This window comes from Schistocerca serialis, chromosome 2, assembly GCF_023864345.2.
Source record: "Schistocerca serialis cubense isolate TAMUIC-IGC-003099 chromosome 2, iqSchSeri2.2, whole genome shotgun sequence".
In the NCBI taxonomy this organism is placed as follows: Eukaryota; Metazoa; Arthropoda; class Insecta; order Orthoptera; family Acrididae; genus Schistocerca; species Schistocerca serialis.
The window spans coordinates 187,837,291-187,861,261 of NC_064639.1; the positions used below are offsets into that span (position 1 = coordinate 187,837,291).

General features: G+C 42.3%; 1 protein-coding gene across 25 annotated transcripts in view; it reads right to left on the minus strand.

Moving 5' to 3' along the window:
• LOC126456897 (proline-rich protein 2-like) overlaps positions 1 to 23,971 on the minus strand; it is a 739,962-nt gene that overhangs the window by 110,203 nt on the left and 605,788 nt on the right. The window contains exons 1-2 of one of the 25 annotated variants that reach the window (XM_050092752.1): positions 9,861 to 9,923; positions 7,177 to 7,321 (exon numbers count right to left, since the gene is read on the minus strand). The exons of 22 other annotated variants lie outside the window; for them this stretch is intronic. In XM_050092752.1, coding sequence (XP_049948709.1) covers positions 7,177 to 7,321; positions 9,861 to 9,899 — 184 coding nt within the window. In that variant the 5' untranslated portion in view covers positions 9,900 to 9,923. Of the gene's footprint in view, positions 1 to 7,176; positions 7,322 to 9,860; positions 9,924 to 23,971 lie in introns of those variants that run through there. 2 more of the 25 variants (XM_050092753.1, XM_050092754.1) reach the window with 2 other exon arrangements.

A 23,971-nucleotide genomic window follows, 5' to 3' on the forward strand; every position in this document is an offset into this window, starting at 1 on the left:
GTAGAGTGCTGAAAAAATACTGCAGGCAAATCATTCCCACCGTCCAGGGCTTTGAGAATGACATGTGGGAAAAGCGCAAGTTGGATTTCACTCGGTCGTTGTTTTACGGGATCCATGCTTGTTGGCATGAGGAGATCATTATGTTCGAGATAACTCATTATGTTTGAGCTTCGGAATTTTGCAGAAATATTTCAGCTATGATACCACTTTTCGCAGCGTGTGATGACATGGACTGGATGTCATTCTAGCCATCACTTGACTAAGTTGTTTGACAGAGACAAGAACGTATGATCCAAGGAACCGATGACCACTGGTCGCTACCATAGGATGCCATCTATATACTTCTGTGAAACAGGCACGTGTACCGGTTTCTTTGGATCTTCGGTGTATATTCGTGTAGGTACATTCGTCGGCATACGTGGATACTGGCTGCAAAGTGTGTTGCACGCAGAGGTATTTGCAAAGACGTAATAATTTTAAACATCATGCACAATGCGGCAGTTTCTCGCGCATATCAGTGTTTATAATGTTATATTTCGTAAGTTATGTGTCGTACCACGATATAATAATGTAAACGCATTTAGCGGCGTATGTGGATACTGTCCGCAAAATTTTCTCTCTCAATAACACAGAAATAATAAATTTAAACATCATGCATGATGCAGCACTTTTTCACGAATCTCATTGTTTATTACGTCATTTCTCCAAAAGTTTGTTAGTTAGCTGATTATTACCCCACAGCGATTGTCGCCCGAAGGTAAGAGATATGTGTTCCAAGGTTAGTTGAAATCAGTCTAGTGGTTTAGGAGGAGATGTGGAACATACACACATGAATAGATACAGACATACATATATACATACACTGACGAGCCAAACACTATGACCACCTGCTCAATGGCTTGCTTTACCATCTTTGGAGCAAAATATGTCACTGATTCTGCGAATCAGGAATCCAACAGTTTCTTGGTAGGTTTGTGGAGGTACGTGGCATTTCATGTCTATGGACAGGTCATGTATTTCGCGTAAATAGCAGGAGGCTGATTTGCGTAAACCGTGATGACGCCCGGTGGCGACCCCGATGAGTTCAAGGCGAATTTGGTCGTAGAGATACCAACGTAGTGCTTCTCAAACCACCGTAGCACGGTTCTCGCTCAGAGACATGGAGAATTAAACTGCTCAAGGATGACATCATCGCCGGCCGGAGTGGCCGAGCGGTTCTAGGCGCTACAGTCAGGAACCGCGCAACCGCTGCAGTCGTAGGTTCGAATCCTGGTGGTCCAGTTGGTTGAGGACCCCCAGTAGGTGGACCTGTTGGTTCAGGACCTCCAGTAGGTGTGCCTGGTGGACCAGTTGGTTCAGGACCTCCAGTAGGCTGACCTGTTGGATCAGGACCTCCAGTTGATGGGCCAGGTGGGCCAGTTGGTTGTGGCCCTTCAGTTGGTCCAGGAGGGCCTGGTGGAGTCTCCTGGCTGCGGCATGCTGCCACCTGTAGTGCAATGGTGTGCTATGTAGTACATCTTGCATTCTCTTTTGGATGAGTTGATAGCAACAGTATGAATGGAGGTGTGTGATATCCTTAGGTTAGTTAGGTTTAAGTAGTTCTAAGTTCTAGGGGACTAATGACCACAGCAGTTAAGTCCCATAGTGCTCAGAGCCATTGAAACCATTTCGCCATTTGATGACATCACCGTCGGGGAAGACATCAGGCATGAAGGGACGCAGGTGGTTCGCAGTTGTCAGTGTGTCTTCGATTACTGTCACAGATCCCATGTAAACGCAGGAGAATGTCTCCCATAGCATAATACCTCTCCCACCAGCCTGCTTCCTTGGCGCGATGCACGTTTTGAGCCGCAGTTCACGTCGATGACAGCGTTTGTGGAGACGACCATCGACCTAGTGTAGCAAAAATGTGATGCATCCGAAGAGCAGATACGTTATCTATTGACCGACGGTCGAGTCCCTATGGTCCCATGCCCACAGCAATAGTAATTCATGATGTCGTTAGGTCAACATGTGTACGCGTAGAGGTGGTCTGTTGCTGAGCTCCATGTTCATCAATGTACAATGAATGGCGTACTCCGAAACACTTGTGCATGCGCTAGAATTGTGTTCTTTCAACACAGGTGTTACAGATCACCATCTACTATATCTTACAAAGCAGACATACCTCCGAACCCCACTTTATGTGAAGAGTCTGAACGCCTACTGATAGTTTCACTGCCCTTCTAATCTTTCCGTAGACGCCCACGACAGTAGCACTTGAACATTCGACCAGCAACGACGTTTTCGGGAGGCTCGTTCGCAGGCTCTGCGTAATAATAATCTGCACTTTGTCAAAGTCGCTTATCTCAATCGATTTCCCCATTTGGAGGCATCTTCGCCATGGTGATCCCCTATAGGTGTATGCTCCTCTTACATACTTTTGTGTCCGTGTCACGTGCCCGCTATGCCAGCAGGAGTCATCCAGGGTCGCAGTGGCCAGTAGCCATGATATTTTGGCTTCACAGTGTGAGAGATTGCAGGGCAGTCTCACTTCTGACAAGTGTCATGCTGCTTAGTGTTCATAGGGAAGGTGATCCTCATTACTTGGTTCCTACATTTGATACGATCTGACTGCATTCATTTGTTGAAATGGTTGGCCGTAGTTAACGCTCTTGCTTGTGTGCTCTAGTGAAGGCTTTACCTGTGTTCGAAAGAAGAGGGTACCGAGTTAATTGGCAGCAGTAAAAGTGTACGGCGGCTGAGATCCGAGGGTTGCTTTTTCCTCCGGAACCTGAGTGAAAACGTTTTCCAACAGCCAAGCCCCTGGTCTCATTGTGCAGACACACTGGGAGTCGCCGGTCGGACGGCGGCCACGTCCAAGTACACTGACTAGGGCCGAAGAGTCGCCACAGCGTTGACCGGCGCATTGTAAGATCTGATGGCCGGCAATGAAGAAGAGTATCGGCCTTTCTTATGTAGAAAGCGGATGAGACGGCTGAGAGTTTTTGCGAATTCCGTGGGGCAGGGTAGTGGCGCCCAGGCGTCCAGACTCTGCTATAGAGCATATCTGTGAAGGCACGAGCCTTTACGCGAGTCTATGGCTGTTCTTTAGGAAGTTCGAAGAGGATACAACAGGGGAGATAACGATCTTTTTATGGAAGGGTGTGGTTCCATCTAATTCATGCTTTTAGCAAAGACATGGAGTAAACGTGTGAGAAAAAGGGCGCGAAGCTGAATCTTTTTTTCCGTTCTCCCAATTAATTTTTATAGATGCTGCTGTTCTTTGGAACCATATTTTTCTTTATGGAGTAGCACTACAGATGCTTCATAGTAGCGTAGTTTTTGGGCCATACCACAGATTCACATTTATGAAGTCAGATAAAGCGATTAGTTCTAGTTAGTGTGTTGTGTTCATCCCCAGCTGATCACTTTGTGAACCATAGGCCGCATATTATTGAAAGGGACTGTCCGATAAAAGTGTCTGTGTAGCAATTCTTTAGCCATGATTTGTCATGGTAAGAAAGAATAAATCAGTTGTTATTTAGACCACAACTCCTCCCAGTGTTCTGATTCACATTACCTTTGCCATAATATTAAAGTCTTGGTTGCAATTGATAGAGCCTGGAAGCTTGCAAGTGTACATCCATTTTTATACACTACTGGCCATTAAAATTGCTATACCAAGAAGGAATGCAGATGATAAACGGGTACTCATTGGACAAATATGTTATACTAGAACTGACATGTGATTACATTTTCAAGCAATTTGGGTGCATAGATCTTGAGAAATCAGTACCCAGAACAACTACCTCTGGCCGTAATAACGGCCTTGATACGCCTGGGCATTGAGTCAAACAGAGCTTGGATGGCATGTACAGGGACAGCTGCCCATGCAGCTTCAACACGATACCACAGTTCGTCAAGAGTGGTGACTGGCGTATTGTGACGAGCCTGTTGCTCGGCCACCATTGACCAGACGTTTTCAGTTGGTGAGAGAAGTGGAGAATGTCCTGGCCAGGGCAGCAGTCAAACATTTTCTGTATCCAGAAAGGCCCGTACAGGACTTGCAACATGCGGTCGTGCATTATCCTGCTGAAATGTAGGGTTTCGCAGGGATCGAATGAAGGGTAGAGCCACGCGTGGTAACACATCTGAAATGTAACGTCCACTATTCAAAGTGCCGTCAATGCGATCAAGAGGTGACCGAGACGTGTAACCAGTGGCACCCCATACCATCACGCCGTGTGATACGCCAGTATGGCGATGACGAATACACGCTTCCAATGTGCATTCTCCGAGATGTCGCCAAACATGGATGCGACCATCATGATGCTGTAGACGGAACCTGGATTCATCCGAAAAAATGACGTTTTGCCATTCGTGCACCCAGGTTCGTCGTTGAGTACACCATCGCAGGCGCTCATGTCTGTCACGCAGCGTCAAGCGTAACCGCAGCCATAGTCTCCGAGCTGGTAGTCCATGCTGCTGCAAATGTCGTCGAACTGTTCGTGGAGATGGTTGTTGTCTTGCAAACGTCCCCATCTGTTGGCTGCACGTTCCGTTACAGCCATGCGGATAAGATGCCTGTCATCTCGACTGCTAGTGATACAAGGCCGTTGGCATCCAGCACGGCGTTCCGTATTGCCCTCCTGAACCCACCGATTCCATATTCTGTTAACAGTCATTGGATCTCGACCAACGCGAGCAGCAATGTCGTCAACTGCTGTTTGTGTATGAGAAATCGGAAACTTTCCTCATGTCAGCACGTTGTAGGTATCGCCACCGGCGCCAACCTTGTGGGAATGCTCTGAAAAGCTAATCATTTGCATAACACAGCATCTTCTTCTGTTGGTTAAATTTCGCGTCTGTGGCACGTCATCTTCGTGGTGTAGCAATTTTAATGGCCACCAGTTTAATATGTGTGAATTCTGAGCTTGAACGTAATTAGATACCTCGAACAGAATAACCTCCGTCATGACAACAGCATGGATTCTACAAAACCCAACTCCCGCGAATCACACACGGTATTCTGAAAGCCACGTATCATGCCGGGCACTGCAGTATTTCTTGATTTCGGAAATGAATTTGAGTCGGTACTGCACCAATGTTTCTTAACGAAAGTACTAACATGTACGACTGCATTAGATGAACAAAACTGTTCAAATGTGTGTGAATTCCTAAGGGAACAAACTGCTGAGGTCATCGGTCTCTAGGCTTACACACTACTTAAACTAACTTAGGCTAAGAACAACATACACACGCATACCCGAGGGAGGACTCTAACCTCCGAGGAGAGGGGCCGTGCAATTCGTGACTTTTTACCTCTAACCGTGCGGCCGCTCTGCGCGGCAAACGAAACAGCCATTAACCCATGAGCATAGCAGCATATAAGGAAATAGAGATTATTTGGTAATAAACATAAAGCAAGTAGTTACTCTTAGTGGGAGTCATTGAGAGACAAGCCAAATTTTGATCCCGTCTCACGAAACCGTGGTGTTAAAACTTCGTAGACGCCATTTTAGACCTGGGATGGTGATACATAGTAGAAATTCACTGAGAATATGTAACTGACGAATTGCAAGTGGCTTCAGTTACGCCATAAAAATAATCCAAGCACAATACCTGCCCATAGACAATTTTATGGTCTTATTCATAACAGTAATAAAAATGTTTCCAATTTTCGTGAAGGATAGTGATCAGATATTGCCGATCTGTTACGGTACACAACCTACATTCTAGCCCGTATTACGTATGCAGAATAAAGCAGTGCTAGGCATGTCGAGAAATGTCAAATAATTTTCTTCGAAATGCAATGGAATCGTCTTTGCTTGATAAATGACAGAACTATCATGCTGATACAGAAAACATCTGATTACAATCTGCTATGGTATGGAATCAAGCTGTTGCCTAATTTCTTCGGTCGTTTTACGAACCAATAAGTGTGCTGATCCGAGGATAAATAACACAGACCAGCTACAGACCAGTTCGCTGACGTAGTAACAAGTTCCAGGGAATAATATGTGGCAGACATCCACCAGTACCTTGCGATTTCGGTTGAGTGTCACATAAGCCAGCCTGGTTCAGCATTGCAATCTTTTGACACTACTTCCCGCATTATTTTTTTTTTCCGGCCGGAATGGCCGTGCGGTTCTAGGCGCTACAGTCTGGAGCCGAGCGATCGCTACGGTCGCAGGTTCGAATCCTGCCTCGGGCATGGATGTGTGTGCTGTCCTTAGGTTAGTTAGGTTTAATTAGTTCTAAGTTCTAGGTGACTGATGACCTTAGAAGGTAAGTCGCATAGTGATCAGAGACATTTTTTTGTTTTGTTTTGTTTCACCTTGTGTGACATTACGACTCATTGGCTCTGAGCACTATGGGACTTAACTTCTGAGGTCATCAGTCCCTAGAACTTAGCACTACTTAATCCTAACTAACCTAAGGACATCACACACATCCATGCCCGAGGCAGGATTCGAACCGTAGCGGTCGCGCGGTTCCAGACTGTAGCCCCTAGAACCGCTCGCCCACCGCGGCCGGCTTACGACTCGTTCTTATGATGTATGTTATATGCAGAGTAGCATGGAATCAAACGGGTACCGTCTCAGGTCGGATCATTCTGTTACTGACTTCCCTAAATGTCTATATTACTCACGCTTTGTGTGTTCTGACCATATAAATCACTTACTGAAACTACGAAATACGGAACTAAGAACTGGTTAAATTATGAACATTACTTACGACTTATCATTTTCAGGTTGTCAACAGCTACATTCGTGTGTGTGTGAATTCGTTTGTAAACCGTTTCACATTGAGTAAAATTTATGTTGTTTATCAAAGGGTTGTATATTAAATTTCGCGGTAGATACGAAGGTTGATGGAGGTTTTTCATTGCTAGTTTAATAAGAAATAAATTTACAGTGAGATTACGAGAACATTTCCATCAATGAGCTGTGATACAGTAATTTACAAATGCTGCGGATGAAATCATTTGATGTTTCAGAGTTGTACTGATGCAGAATCTTCAGATCACTACACGCCAAAAACGACCGGGTCCCCCAGATGGCGGCCCTGGTGGGCCAGTAGGTTGAGGTCCACCAGTAGGCTGAGGTTCACCAGTTGGCTGCGGCCCTCCAGTTGGTTCAGGACCTCCAGTAGGTTGGCCTGTTGGGTCAGGTCCTCCAGTTGGTGGACCAGGTGGTCCAGTTGGTTCAGGGCCTCCAGTGGGTTGGCCTGTTGGGTCAGGTCCTCCAGTTGGTGGGCCAGGTGGACCAGTTGGTTGTGGCCCTTCAGTTGGTCCAGGAGGGCCAGGTGGTGTCTCTTGGCTGCGGCATGCTGATACCTGCAGTAGAAAGATGTACTGTAAAATATATCATTCATTCGGTTTCGAAAGAATCATATATAGTCAATATTGTTGGCTATCAATTGAGGTTGTAATACAAATTGGCCCCATGAGCCATGCCAGGCTTCCTGATTACATGCTCCCTGTGGTGTGTGCTCTTGTTTAATATCCATAGACCTACAATAATGCGTGTAAGGACAATTATTTTTGACATTTTCTGAATATGTCAGCAATGAAGCTGTATGGGAAAGAGAAATGGTCGCCACTCCTGGTGCCGCATTATTGGCATTATTTTGAATGTTCTTAAAGAAATCGACCACACTTGTGAAGTAGAGAAGCTGTGTAGTGCAAAACTATTTGATTAGAGCTACAATAGATTTCTGCATCGCTGGAGACACGGAAAGTTTCAATTGAAACAGCTGGCAACAGCGATGTCGTGAAACATCGTCCCACTACAAAGCATCTGTATTTGAATTTGTGATGCATACTCTTACACAAACGCGAGGAAAAAGGAAATAGCTTGTCGACAACAGCGTTACTGCAGACGGAGCGCAAGCAGAGATTCGTGAGTGAAATTCGTCGTGTTTTCTTGCAAAGAAACCAGCGCTACATTTGTGTTTATCTATTTTGGCGAAAGACAAAAGTATCAAATCTGAATGGCCAATGGAGATTAGAATCGTTTTCGTCCCGAACGCGAGTTTAGAGTCTTACTTAATACCCGGGAATCCTCAGGCCATATAAGTTAACTGTCTCAATGTTTGCAATTAAGGAAAGTATTATAGAAATCTAGAACCGTCTTACGTGGCAAATGGCCGAAGGACAATACCAGTTACACAGAGTGGTCAGAAAAAGTACGAAAAGCTTGTAGGCCTAAGGGTATTTCAGGATAGGTTGTGCTAAGAAATAATTATTACAAAAATTGTATATGGCTCTGAGCACTATGGGACTTAACATCTATGGTCATCAGTCCCCTAGAACTTAGAACTACTTCAACCTAACTAACCTCAGGACATCACACAACACCCAGTCATCACGAGGCAGAGAAAATCCCTGACCCCGCCGGGAATCGAACCCGGGAACCTGGGCGTGGGAAGCGAGAACACTACCGCACGACCACGAGCTGCGGAAAAAAAAGTATAATTTTTGCTGTTTGGGAGTTAATTAGCATTGAAGTTAGGCAATAGCCTCGTTGCGGGCGTAAATTGAAGCCGCCCGCCAGAGACGGTGTCACCAAACGTGTTCTTCGTTCCGTTTCCTAAAACCGAACAAGAGAGCGCTAGAGAAACCGGTCGTGGGACGGTAGTAAGGCTCGAACCCGACACAAAGGCTGAGCTGTCTCGTGCAGTATCGTCTACGCTACGAGAACAGCTGACACAAATTGTCCTTGCGAGTCACTTTAGCTTGCGCGCGACTGGCCTGATCGGCTAACTTCAATCCTAATTTACTCTGAAGCAAAGCAACTTGTCGATTTCTTTTCTTAACAATTATTTCTCAGCACAACTTATCCCGCGCCACTTTTACAAGTTTTTGAGACTGTTCCTGACTGCACTGAATACCGAATACATATTTATAACTAGTAGATCTGGATAAAAGGAGAAAACCCTTGGTCGCGATGCTGCATCTGGCTTCTACCTATTTAGACATTTTCAAGCTAAATTCAAATTGACTACTGCACGCACAGAGACATATAAACAATCACAATCTCTCTCGTTGCCATTAGAGAAAGTGTAGTATGTATAGAGGTTGTCTCTCCTAAGAGACATCAGGTGCATTTTCTCCCGTGTTTCGGCAGATATTCGCAATTCCGTTTTTGCAATGTGCAGCTGGAACCAGCCCAAACAAATATTGCTCAGCACGTCTTTCGTACGCCGTTCAGTGTCAACGGAAAGCCCCGCTTTGCTTCCCGTTACAAACAAAACGATTTTTATAGCGGAATTTGACGTGCCTGTGAGGTAGAGCGGTGGCAAATTAGGCTGGTGCGATATTCGTTTTATCGATATACATTAATAGGGACATAAAAACAGAAAGAGTAACTAGCAGTCCAGCAGTAGTGCGCTGACCCGAGCTCACTGCTACCGCTATGCAGCAGCGCTGCTCAGTCGATGCTGGAGTACTGGGTGTTCTTCGTGTTTTGCTGTCGCTGTTGGTGCATATCGATAAAACGAATATCGCACATGTAAAACGGCGCTTTGAAAATAATTATGTTTGTAATGGGAAGCAAAGTCGGGCTTTCCGCTGACGCTGGGTGTCACCTGAAAGACTTTTATGAGCAACGTTTTTTTGAGCCGTTTCCAGCTGCACATTGCAAAACGAAATTGAAAATATCTGCCGAAAAACCAGAGAAAGTAGGATTTTCACACTTAGGAGAGACACCAGGTATATGTGTGCCTGTTCGTATTATAAACGTAAGAGAAGGAGTGCAACAAATTTACATTTTAGCATATGCTTCGTCTGAGATATGTACGTAGTTGTTAATGTGATAGAAAAGACAAATGGACGCCAGTCACGATTTATACTTTTCTCATTCCACACGACTCACCGCAAGACACAGGAGAAGAGCTGCCACTGTCACCCTCATGTTGATGGAAGTGCTGAGGTGAGTGCGGGCTGCAGAGCTTTTATAAGGCTCGCCACTGCGTGATGTGGTGTAGTCGAACCGAACAGAGACAGCAGTCCTTTTGGGATCTGATTGTACGAGAAGGTCACGGAAGACAGCTGCTACGAACTGTATAGATCTCACTTGTGCCTTTGTTCGTCGACGCACGCTTATTACCTAGCTTCGTGCTGCCTCAGCAAGCTACGTTCGAGTCTGTGGTCCTATCGGAAGCTGCAGTTGCTCTCATTAGCGCACAGAGTGTAACATCAAGTTTTTTCGGGTAACATTGTATCCTACAGCTCTCAGCGTACGGTTTTACATTTCAATAAAAGCTTCTGATTACGTGAATCTTCGGTGCAGTGTGTCTCACAAATAACATCCGATTTACATTGTTCCATTCATGCAAGTTCTTCGTTCCAGATATTGAAAAGATTATGGTCTTTCCTCTTAGCCTTTCACTAAGACAAGCTTACAGTTTTCTTTCAAGAAGGATACAACTGGCGCCCCCGGCTCTCCTAAGGACCGTATCTTTATCTGTTGCAGAATTTCTTCCACAGCTGAATCACTGTTCACACTTTTCAGTTTGTCGCATGTGTCCTTAATAGTTAAATTTTAGAGATATAGTTCGGGAATACTGATGGACTCTAACCTCGTAATATGCCATTTGCTCAAATATAATTTTTGTTTGTTGTTCTGCGAACGTTTCTATCCTGTCTTTTGTTCGTTGGAGACATTTCTCTGTGAGCCTTCCAGGTTCATCCTTCAACTTACAACAGCAAAAAAATCTTAAAAACATAACAAGTTTCGCTTCAACCGTACACTGACACTTAGTTCATCGAAACGGAATGAGAAAAAAACTTTGATTTAAGGAGTCTACAGTTTTTTCACAATAACGCCCAGACATGAGATAGACATTTGTAATACTAACTTCGATATATAGAGGTGCACTTGTTGACACACTGCTGTTACAGCTGCGCAATATGTGCTCCATACATAAGCAACTAGTGTACTAAAGGAGGAATCTCGACTGTTCTCCAGACTTTAGGATGGTAAGAGGCGGACCAATAAGTTACATACTGAAAGAAAAACCCTTACGTCGGTTTGAGAATAATTTGGAAAGCTGACCTATGACTCAAAGTTCATCGTTTAAATGCTCGTATCAGAACTAATTACCATATCAAAAGATAAAAGTAAATGCAATGGGTCAGTGAGATCTTATTATAAGCCAAATATTCTCTGACAAAAACATAACTGTAAATATGAGATGCTTAAATGCTCAAGTACTTTTTAAACTTTTTGGTCAATATCACTTTCTTTCATTACCTTTCTGCAGAATGTGTATGGTGTTTGAGTTTTTACAACAGGTGTACTGCTATCAAGGAAAGGGCGTTAACATATTGACCATTTACGTATAAATGACAGTTTATAGTTTATTAAAATGGAACGAACATACACAAACGCTGTTTTGCTCTATTTTTTTCCATTTCTCTTATCTTTTTTTAATATATAACATCTTTTATTACAATGAAACATACAATATGCTACAAAATATGAAGCTGATTACTTTTTACATCTGATATTTGTATTTTAAGCATGGTCTGCTCATATAATTGAGTATGTAATCATTATCTATGTCCTACAGTTCCCTATTACGAATATCACTTGTTTCCATACTTATCGAGCATGTGCTGTAACTGCTTCTTATACTCCGTAGATATGCCATGTATGCAATTCATTATGTGCATTGCATTTTTTACTTTCACAATGATACTCATTACGTATGCCATCCTGAGGAAGTTCGTTGCTTTTGAAGTGGAATGCTTCACGTAGAATGTTGGTGACTATCTTCGATGTTTTTATTAATATCGATAAATGTAGCCCGCTAAGAAATATCAAATCTAAGTGCTGTACATCAGTCCACTCTTCTGCACTATAGACTGTATCCAGTCCCTTAATATGAGGAAACCGAAGTCTCTGTCGCGTAAGAGACATAAATGTCCATGTGTGCCGTCCGCTGTGGCCGAGCGGTTCTAGGTGCTTCAGTCCGGATCCGCACTGCTGCTACGGTCGAGGCTCGAATCCTGCCTCGGACATGGATGTGTGTGATGCCCTTAGGTTACTTAGGTTTAAGTAGTTCTAATCCTAGGGGGCTGGTGACCTCAGATGTTAAGTTCCATAGTGCGCTAACCGTTTGTCCATGAGTTGTACGCAAATGACATTGACTCACGCCGATAGCTCTGTACCAACAAATGAAACAGCTTCACAATGGTGTTGTTTCAGTTACAATTTGTTGATGTTAAGGGAGATTTGATTCTAATGAAGTCTTTTCTAATGAAGTCTCTCATTTTAGCGTCTTCTTACCTATTAGTTCATGAAAGGAATACAAGAAGGCTCAGCCATCACATACCTGATTAATACAAATCACATACAGCTGCCACTTGCAGCAATAAATCATTTCAGTTATCCAGACACGACGAACCTTATACAGCACAATATACTGAGACATTAGAGGCCTAGTCTTACTCTCACTGTTATCTGTGCCCTGTTTGGATCCCTGAAGACGGCTGTCATAAAGGACTGTTGATTTTACGCTTGTCCTTACTCAGAACTGTGCGCTAAGCTTTCGGTAACCGTTAGTCTGTTTAACCAAGATGATCGCAGCACCTACTGTATGTGAACTCGGTGGGTTCGATATTCAACATCGTACGCTTGTTTTTCCCATTGTGGTCTTACGCAGCTTTTCTCTTTCTCTCTCCCTCTCTTTCATTATTATTTTTCGTTTTTAAAAGAAGTTTCCTTTTGTGGATCTTAATTTCTTCTCTTCTTGGTGCTTTTGCTAACACTTAGTACTTGTATAAGAAATAACATCTAATGCATCCATCTGGATGGCTAACCTATTAAAGGGTGTGCAAGAAAAGATAAAGTAAAAAATACACACAACCATCTACCGACGAAAAAAAGTGTATCCGTTAAATGAGAAAATACTGGACAAATTTACCTGAATTTTGCTGTGGAGGAAAACACTTTATCACTTGCACCACAAGACTGAGAACTCTCAAAAACTAAGTGCTTTAGAGTATCAAGTACTCAGAAAGATTTAATGACCTCAAACTTGACGAATACAGACAAAGTCAAGTGGGAAACTATATACATTCTCGGAAACTCAAGATGTTTTAAAGTTATTGCTGTTCAGATATGTGGCATTTGATGGATGAAATAGAATTGCCTTATGGAAAAATCAGGGAATATTTATCTTTATGAGACGTATGTGGACAATATTTTTTCATCACGCGACTTTTCAGAAACATTTTTATTCAGACTACACATACTAATGAAAACGGAACTAATGTTTACTCCCGAGGCCTTTTCTCTACCTTCTATCACCTTATGAAAGTATACTCTCCCTCATATGTCTCCTCGACTTCTTGTCTGAAAAACACAGCAAAGACACTCCATCCCATTAGAGCAAAATAGGCTTTGTCCCACTTCATCCATTCAATTGTTTTCTCTGTTTTTTGAGTAGCAAGAACTCGGCTCGGGAAAGATCTCCCTCAAAAAGACCGTGACGTATCTATAGATACAACAATACTCTCTACTTTGTCGTATACGCATTCATTATCTCGTTACAACTATATATCCTTCACATCAACAAGACGTCCTCAGTCACAAACGTCCTTAGATGGTGCAGTCTGCTTAAATTTCTGTATCACTGAATTCGCTAGGTCACATAATATTCCTTTTGTCCATCTGTAAGTACATTTTGTATCTGCTTCTATCGGTATTACTACTATTATTATTTGGAAATAAACCTATTAGGGCTACAAAAAGTACTTATAGGTCGTCATTTGCCTTCCCTTGTTCCCATATTTCTTTCATTCTCTTCCTATGGGCGTCCTTTCTCTCTTCACAACATGTTGTCCCAGTATTCTTTTCGGCTTTTCGTGTACGTCAATTTGCCGTTTGTGAGTATTGAATCTGAAGATTTTGAGCAGTATTTTCTGGCAATTTTGGGATCAGTTTTGATCAATAAATTTTACCTTGCCCATTTTGGCTTTGCGCCTGCTGTCAAAAAGCTGACTATTTGTTTTGTAAGTTTGTCTGGGTGCATTTTTTTCAGTATGTCTACAGAATCTTAATCTGCCGGTTTCTAATGTCACTACAGATGTTTGTGTATTATTTGATTTTCTGATTGCATCTGTGTAATGTAGATCCCCTACAAGTTTTGGGCGTAAAAATTATCTTAGGATTTTGCGCTCCTTTTCCTCAGTGGCTTTATTGACCGTTTTCCTGTTCAAACATAATGTTTCTGATACACAAAAGCATTGCTATTATTAGTGTTATTATTACTGTGGTCCGTAGCAGGGAAAGCAACAGTAGTAGTATTACCATTAACGCTATTAGTTCGTAGTCAGTTTATTGTCATTACATAGATTCATTTATTTTTAATTCTATTAATACCATTTTATTACTTTTGGCATATTAAAAATGTAGGAAGGGATCAGAAAGGTCTAATATGATGAGTTTAAATAAACAAGTAAATAAGTTGGAGACGTTGCACAAACCTGGACAACAAAGATGGGGAAAGGAATTGGTTGTGTGCTGTCGATAGGAACCCTCCCGGTGGTTAAGGAAACCACAGAGCAGCGACAAGCGAGGAGCTTAAACGACGGCGCTCCTCTTTGGAGGTCGCATGGCTTTACCTCTATGACACCTCGTTATGTTCAGCTCATACTGCAATCGATGAAGCTAATTACATTACTGTACGGGCGGCTGTCGCGCATAGGAACGTCTGTATTTCCCATTTTTCCTGAATATGGACCCGTCCGTACAAGAACGTATCTTTCCTAGGGTGATCCCCCACATGTGCATGTTCCTCTTACGTACCTTTGTTTCCACGTCACATGCAGGCTATGCCACCAGTAACCATCCAACGTCACAGTGGGCAGTATCCATGATGTTTTGGCTTATCAGTGTGAGAGATTGCAGGGCACTCTCACTTTTGACACAGTGTCATGCTACTTAGTGTTTATAGGAAAGGTGATCATTATTCCTTGGTTGCTACATTTGATACGATCTGACTTCATTGATGTGATGAAATGGGTGGCAGTATTTAACGCTCTTACTATTGTGCTCCTTCCCCCCCATGAACCCTGGACCTTGCCGTTGGTGGGGAGGCTTGCGTGCCTCAACGATACAGATAGCCGTACCGTAGGTGCAACCACAACGGAGGGGTATCTGCTGAGAGGCCAGACAAACGTGTGGTTCCTGAAGAGGGGTAGCAGCCTTTTCAGTAGTTGCAAGGGCAACAGTCTGCTCCTGTAACACTAACCAATACGGCCTTGCTGTTGTGGCACTGCGAACGGCTGAAAGCAAGGGGAAACTACAGCCGTAATTTATACCGAGGCCATGCAGCTTTACTGTATGATTAAATGATGATGGCGTCCTCTTGGGTAAAATATTCCGGAGGTAAAATAGTCCCCCATTCAGATCTCCGGGCGGGGACTACTGAAGAGGATGTCGTTATCTGGAGAAAGAAAACTGGCGTTCTACGGATCGGAGCGTGGAATGTCAGATCCCTTAATCGGGCAGGTAGGTTAGAAAATTTAAATAGGGAAATGGATAGGTTAAAGTTAGATATAGTGGGAATTAGTGAAGTTCGGTGGCAGGAGGAACAAGACTTTTGGTCAGGTGAATACAGGGTTATAAATACAAAATCAAATAGGGTTAATGCAAGAATAGGTTTAATAATGAATAGGAAAATAGGAATGTGGGTAAGCTACTACAAACAGCATAGTGAACGCATTGTTGTGGCCAAGATAGACACGAAGCCCACGCCTACTACAGTAGTACAAGTTTATATGGCAACTAGCTCCGCAGATGACGAAGAAATTGATAAAATGTATGATGAGATAAAAGAAATTATTCAGGTAGTGAAGGGAGAAGAAAATTTAATAGTCATGGGTGACTGGACTTCGGGAGTAGGAAAAGGGAGAGAAGGAAACATAGTAGGTGAATATGGATTGGGGCTAAGAAATGAAAGAGGAAGCCGCCTGGTAGAATTATGCGCAGAGCATAACTTAATCATAGCTAACACTTGGTTCAAGAACCATAAAAGAAGGTTGTATATATGGAAGAATCCTGGAGATGCTAGAAGGTATCAGATAGATTATATAATTGCAAGACAGAGATTTAGGAACCAGGTTTTAAATTGTAAGACATTTCCAGGGGCAGATGTGGACTCTGACCACAATCTATTGGTTATGACCTGTAGATTAAAACGGAAGAAACTGCAAAAAGGTGGGAATTTAAGGAGATGGGACCTGGATGAACTGAAAGAACCAGAGGTTGTACAGAGTTTCAGGGAGAGCATTAGGGAATAATTGACAGGAATGGGGGAAAGAAATACTGTAGAAGAAGAATGGGTAGCTTTGAGGGATGCAATAGTGAAGGCAGCAGAGGATGAAATGCCGGCCGAAGTGGCCGTGCGGTTAAAGGCGCTGCAGTCTGGAACCGCAAGACCACTACGGTCGCAGGTTCGAATCCTGCCTCGGGCATGGATGTTTGTGATGTCCTTAGGTTAGTTAGGTTTAACTAGTTCTAAGTTCTAGGGGACTAATGACCTCAGTAGTTGAGTCCCATAGTGCTCAGAGCCATTTGAACCATTTTTGAGGATGAAATAGATAAAAAGACGAGGGCTAGTAGAAACCCTTGGGTAACAGAAGAAATATTGAATTTAACTGATGAAAGGAGAAAATATAAAGATGCAGTAAATGAAGCAGGCAAAAAGGAATACAAACGTCTCATAAATGAGATCGACAGGAAGTGCAAAATGGCAAAGCAGGCATGGCTAGAGGACAAATGTAAGGATGTAGAGGCCTATCTCACTGGGGGTGAGATAGATACTGCCTCCTTTGGAGAAAGGAGAACCACTTGCAAGAATATCAAGAGATCAGATGGGAACCCAATTCTAAGCAAAGAAGCGAAATCAGAAAGGTGGAAGGAGTATATAGAGGGTCTATACAAGGGCGATGTACTTGAGGACAATATTATGGAACTGGAAGAGGATGTAGATGAAGATGGAATGGGAGATATGATACTGCGTGAAGAGTTTGACAAAGCACTGAAAGACCTGAGTCGAAACAAGGCCCACGGAGTAGACACCATTCCATTAGAAACTACTGACAGCCTTGGAAGAGCCAGTCCTGACAAAACTCTACCATCTGGTGAGCAAGATGTATGAGACAGTCGAAATACCATCAGACTTCAAGTAGAATATAATAATTCAAATCCCAAAGAAAGCAGGTGTTGACAGATGTGAAAATTACCGAACTATCAGTTTAATAAGTCACAGCTGCAAAATACTAACGCGAATTCTTTAGATACGAATGAAAAACTGATAGAAGCCGACCTCGGGGAAGATCAGTTTGGATTCAGTAGAAATGTTGGAACACGTGAGGCAATACTAACCCTACGACTCATGTTAGAAGAAAGATTAAGGAAAGCAAACCTACGTTTCTAGCATTTTCAGACTTAGAGAAAGCTTTTGACAATATTGATTAGAATACTCTCTTTCAAATTCTGAAGGTGGCAGGGGTAAAATACAGGGAGCGAAAGGCTATTTACAATTTATACAGAAAGCAGATGGCAGTTATAAGAGTCGAGGGGTATGAAAGGGAAGCAGTGGTTTAGAAGGGAGTGAGACAGGGATGTAGCCTACCCCCGATGTTATTCAATCTGTATATTGAGCAGGCAATAAAGGAAACAAAAGAAAAGTTCGGAGTAGGTATTAAAATCCATGGAGAAGAGATAAAAACTTTGAGGTTCGCCGATGACATTGCAATTCTGTCAGAGACAGCAAAGGACTTGGAAGAGCAGTTGAACTGAATGCACAGTGTCTTGAAAGGAGAGTAGAAGATGAACATCAACAAAAGCAAAACGAGGATTATGGAATGTAGTCGAATTTAGTCGAGTGATGCTGAGGGAATTAGATTAGGGAATGAGACACTTAAAGTAGTAAAGGAGTTTTGCTACTTGGGGAGCAAAATGACTGATGATGGTAGAAGTAGAGAGGATATAAAACGTAGACTGGCAATGGCAAGAAAAGCGTTTCTGAAGAAGAAAAATTTGTTAACATCGAGTATAGATGTAAATGTCAGGAATTAGTTTCTGAAAGTATTTGTATGGAGTGTAGCCATGTATGGAAGTGACACGTGGACGATAAATAGTTTAGACAAGAAGGGAATATAAGCTTTCGAAGTGTGGTGCTACAGAAAAATGCTGAAGATAAGATGGGAAGATCACATAACTAATGAGGAGGTATTGAATAGAAATGGGGAGAAGAGGAGCTTGTGGCACAACTTGACTAGAAGAAGGGATCGGTTGGTAGGACATGTTCTGTGGCATAAAGGGATCACAAATTTAGCATTGGAGGGCAGCGTGGAGGGTAAAAATCGTAGAGGGAGACCAAGAGATGAATACACTAAGTATATTCAGAAGGATGTAGGCTGCAGTAGGTACTTGAAAATGAAGAAGCTTGCACAGGATAGAGTAGCATGGAGGGCTGCATCAAACGAGTCTCAGGACTAAAGACCACAACAACAACAACGGACAAAATCACTTTCTTTCATTATGTTTCTGGTTAACGTGTATGGTGTTTCAGTTTTTTCAACAGTTGTACTGCTATCAAGGAAACGGCGTTAAAAGATTGACCACTTACGTACAAATGACAGTTTATAGTTTATTAAAATGGGAAGAACATACAAAAACGCTGTTTTGCTCTAATTTTTTCCAATTTCTCTTATCTTTTGTTAATATATGACATCTCTTTGTATAATGAAAACACACGATATGCTATCAAAATATGTAGCTGACTACTTTTTACATCTGCTATTTGTATTTTAAGCGTGGTCTGCTCATATGTCTGGTACTTTCACGATCATCACTTGGTTCCATAATTACCGAGGATGTGCTGGATCTGCTTCTTATACTCTGTAGATATGGCATGTATGAATTTCATTATGTGCTTTGCAATTTTTTAATTTTACCATGATACTCATTACGTGTGCCATCCTGAGGAAGTTCATTGCTTTTGAAGTGGAACGCTTCACAGAGAATATTGGTGACTATCTTCGATGTTTTTGTTAATATCGATAAATGTAGTCCGCTAAGAAACATCAAATCTAAGTACTGTACATCAGTACACATACAGCTACCACTTGCAGCAATAAATCATTTCAGTTATCCAGATACAACGCACTTTATACAGCACAATATAATGAGACATTAGAGGCCTAGTCTTACTCTCACTGATATCTGTGCCCTGAGTGGATCCCAGAAGACGGCTGTTATAAAGGACTGTTGATTTTACGCGTGTCCTTATTCAGAACTTTGCGCAAAGCTTTCTGTAACCGTTAGTCTGTTTAACCAAGATGAACGCAGCACCCACTATATGTGAACTAGGTGGGTTCGATATTCAACATCGTACTTTGTTTTTCCCATTGTGGTCTTACACAGCTTTTCTCTCTCTCTCTCTCGTTCATTATTAATTTTCTTTTTAAACAAAGTTTTCTCTTGTGGATCTTAATTTCTTCTCCTCTTGGCGCTTTTACTATCACTTTTCACTTGTATAAGAAATAACAAGTAATGCATCCATCTGGATGGATGAGCTATTAAAGGGTGTGCAAGAAAAGATAAAGTAAAAAATACACAAACGTCCACCGACGAAAAATAGTGTACCCATTAAATGAGAAAATACTGGACAAATTTACCCGAATTTTCACTTTTATCACTTGCGCTACAAGATGGAGAACTCTCAATACTTTTACAGTATCATCTTAAGTGCTCAGAAATATTTAATTACCTTAAACTTGACGAATATAGACAAAGTGAAAGGCAGTGTCCATGAAGTGGGAAACTACATACATTCTCGGAAACTCACTGGTGCCGGCGGAGGTTCGTGTCCTCCCTCGGGCATGGTTGTGTGTGTTTGTCCTTAGGATAATTTAGGTAAAGTAGTGTGTAAGCTTAGGGACTGATGACCATAACAGTTAAGTCCCATAAGATTTCACACACATTTGAACATTTTTCGGTTCAAAAGCTTTTTAAGGTTCAATGCAAACATATTATCCACGAGTTTTTCCAAATGGCTTGCTCATAAGGACGTAGAAGTAAATGATAAATTAAGTTCTGGACTAGATGTAAGTGATTCTCTCAACACCGCTATGTCGGAGCAAGACAACTGCAGCGAATCCATAAAATCCAAATTAATTCAAATCAAACTCGCTGTAAATGAAGATTTGCCGGAATGACGTGAAAGGGTAAATGCACAAATAATAAACTTGCAACAAGCATTGTCTACAGTCAAGGGTATGGTTCAAGACACCCCAACGATTGCTAACAGAGTACCACGACAGTTACGGCATCCTAAAGCCGCAGATCACATCCCATATGGTAACGAAACAAATTTCAATAACTTATCGCAAAATCGTATACCATATGAAGTAGCGACAGCACCATCACTCTCTTCTGTGATGTTTGAGGGAAGTTTCCTCAAACATAGAAAATTCCAAGTCTTTATACCCGGGAAAAAAATACTCCAAATGCTATTGTGTTTATATGAGCTTTGAAAGATGTATCATCACAGTGTTGGGATGAACAACAAAAATTTCGTTTCACAAGTGGATACATACGAGATGCGTAGCATCGTGGACCACTGGCACAGTAGAACTCTGTCAAAGCTAAGAGCAGCTTGAAAGAGCATTGTTATCTGAATATTGATCAAGAGGCAATGAAGAGATCTTAAGGCAAGGAGAACTTTAGTCGATGTATTTCCATAAGAAACAGGGTAGTCTCCACAGATACACAGGAATATTTACACGAAACTCGTGCTGGGGGGAGCTGCTTTCTCTCAAAGACGTGTTAACAATTCTGAAAGCGAACTTACCTTTCGATATTCGTGAGGCACTTGTGCATTTGCCTGAAGAGGATCTAGAATATTTTACGTCTGTTCTGGATTCATGACGACATTAAGGTCTATAACCATAACAATAATGGCCACTATAGCGCTCTGCATTCAGTGAGGATATGAAGGTACATAACCACAACAACAACGGACACAATAGTGCCCCGCATTCAAGTCAGCCGCGTCCGCCAAACCATGGCACCGGGCGTCCTAATGGCTATCGCGCCACTCCTGTGACGCCACCTTCTACGTCACGCAGGTGTTATGCGCGCCACTCAGACCACAGCCCACTGAATTCGAATAGTAATAACAGCAGAAAGTACAATAACAATTTGTACCACGCTGTTTACGAAGGTAAGGGGACAAGACAAAATTTTTGAAATAACGACAACAGTTACTGAAATCCAAGCAAAGAAAATCAGAACCTAGGAAATGTAGTCAATGCCTACCCGCAGACTAGTTACATACGACGTGCACTAATGCTAGTTGGCCAAATCGAGGACATTCGGTAAACATTGTTGAAGTTATCAATTAACCACCTCCAACTACCTGTAATGAAGTTTCATCAATGTAATTCTGACCTCATTAAGTCCTCCGATGATGATCGCATCAAGTATTTGGGCCACTCAAGACCTCAAGACAGTCACATAGATCTGTTAAGGAATACTGACAGATCTGATGTCAGAGATGACTTAATTAGCATCAACCTAAAAATACCAACCAAACACTGGTTTTTAGTGGAAGCCTCAATACGAAATAGTATTGGGTACAGGTGCCTCTATTAATTTCTTCTCACAGAACTTGTGAATTAACATGTGTAGTAGGAAAATAAGCGACAGTATCTACCAACAGAAAATATATGTGTTGTTCGTCGAGAGGACTGATTTAGAGATTAAAAATGGGGAGACAGACATCAAAGAAAAAACTTTTTGGTCATTGATTGCCAGCGAAACGGTTGTAAAAACTGTTGCGAAAAACACCAAATGTTTCGAAGATTGCATTTCTAACACAGATGTAGCAGCTACGAAATCACCTCTTCCCTAAGTTTAAATTATAATGTTAAGAAAATTGGACGCCTAGGAATAGACTTGCGACGATGAACAAAGCAGCGTACGCTAGCTATTCAGTTTAGCAAAGCTGTATTCCGTGTCCTTGTTATACAACAAACTCTTTCACTGTGTCAGTTGGACTGTGGACTCCATATGGTTCCTTTGTTGACGAGTCACGACTGTTACTCGTCACGCAGTGGCAGCTCTCCTTCTGTGCTTTGTGGTAAGTAGTAATGGCTGAAGAATTAAAAAAAAGTACAAATAGTAATTGGCGCTCCAAATGGCTAGTCCGCAGCTCGTGGTCGTGCGGTAGCGTTCTCGCTTCCCCCGCCCGAGTTCCCGGTTCAAAAATGGTTCAAATGGCTCTGAGCACTATGGGACTTAACAGCTGAGGTCATCAGTCCCCTAGAACTTAGAACTACTTAAACCTAACTAACCTAAGGACATCACACACATCCATGCCCGAGGCAGGATTCGAACCTGCGACCGTAGCAGTCGCGCGGTTCCGGACTGCGCGCCTAGAACCGCTAGACCACCGCGGCCGGCCCGGGTTCCCGGGTTCGATTCCCGGCGGGGTCAGGGATTTTCTCTGCCTCGTGATGACTGGGTGTTGTGTGATGTCCTTAGGTTAGTTAGGTTTAAGTAGTTCTAAGTTCTAGGGGACTGATGACCATAGATGTTAAGTCCCATAGTGCTCAGAGCCATTTGAACCATTTTTGAACCATCGAAATGGCTATACTAATACCTTGACGACTACGTTCCATTTCGTAGATGACGTCATATATGAAGTTGTAAAATTTGTTGTACTAATTCTTTTGTGTTCATAACAATGCATTCTCTAAGTTCTGTGAGAGAATGCGTTTACTTGTATCTCTCTATGGTAACTGCAGTCAAACTCGGCTTCATGATGACAAAGCGCAGAGAATACTCAAGAGTCCAGTATAGCCATGGAAATTTCGCTGAGAACCATGGCTAAGCCTAATAGGTACATGTTCGTTGAATAATTGGCGCCTTACTGCGACTGCCTGCTAGACTCTAATTTTATATACTTCAGTTACACTTTAGTGTGATGTCACATTCAAGACTATCGCTGGTAATTTACTTAATTCTTTTTACATGTCCTCCTAAATAACTTAAGTGAAATGAATTTGCTACAAAAATTCAAGTTTTAGTTCGTACTCTAATAAACTTGTCCTTGATGATTTTTTAAACCCTAAAATTTTTCCGTTTCCGTTGTATGTGTGATCACTGAGAAATTCTTATACAGGGTAAACTTATATCTTTGTTGGTCATAGTTTTAGCATGTGGTTATGGACCACCGTCAAGTGTGCAGAGATATATATAATTCTAATAGAACAGGTTTTAACTTCGCTTATTATTAACTATGTCATAGATAATTATATAGCATTAAATATATGCTAGTTTGCAACTGATAATGCTTCTAATGGGACTCATGGGAACCACGAATCTTCTGTCTTTGTTACTTCTCTAATTAATTTAGTATGGGATGTTAGGAGCTCTGGTTATCATTTATTGTGTATCTCAAGTATGGAAGATGTCATTTTCATTATCAGCTTAAGCTTACCTTCCTAAAATGTCACAGAGAGGTTCAAAGGTCTTGAAAAGGAACACACTTCACTGTAAATTAACCTACAAAGATGTGCTTACGCAACAATCCTATTTACCTTACTTGATACCTAAGAATAGCGCGTTCTTAGTAACTGGCAGGTAGTCTTTTGAAATATTGGAATGTATGACATGCTTTACAGCATAACATTGTGTCACCATAGGTGACAGCATGCCGCTGTCAGGAGACTCCACCTGGCCCTCCTGTGGTAACTGAAGGGCCACAGCCAACTGGCCCACCTGGCCCACCAACCGGAGGTCCTGATCCAGCAGGTCAACCTACAGGAGGTCCTGAACCAACTGGCCCACCTGGCACACTAACTGGAGGTCCTGAACGAACAGGTCTACCTACTGGAGGTCCTGAATCAACTGACCCACCAGGCCCACCAACTGGCGGTCCTGAACCAACAGGGAATCTA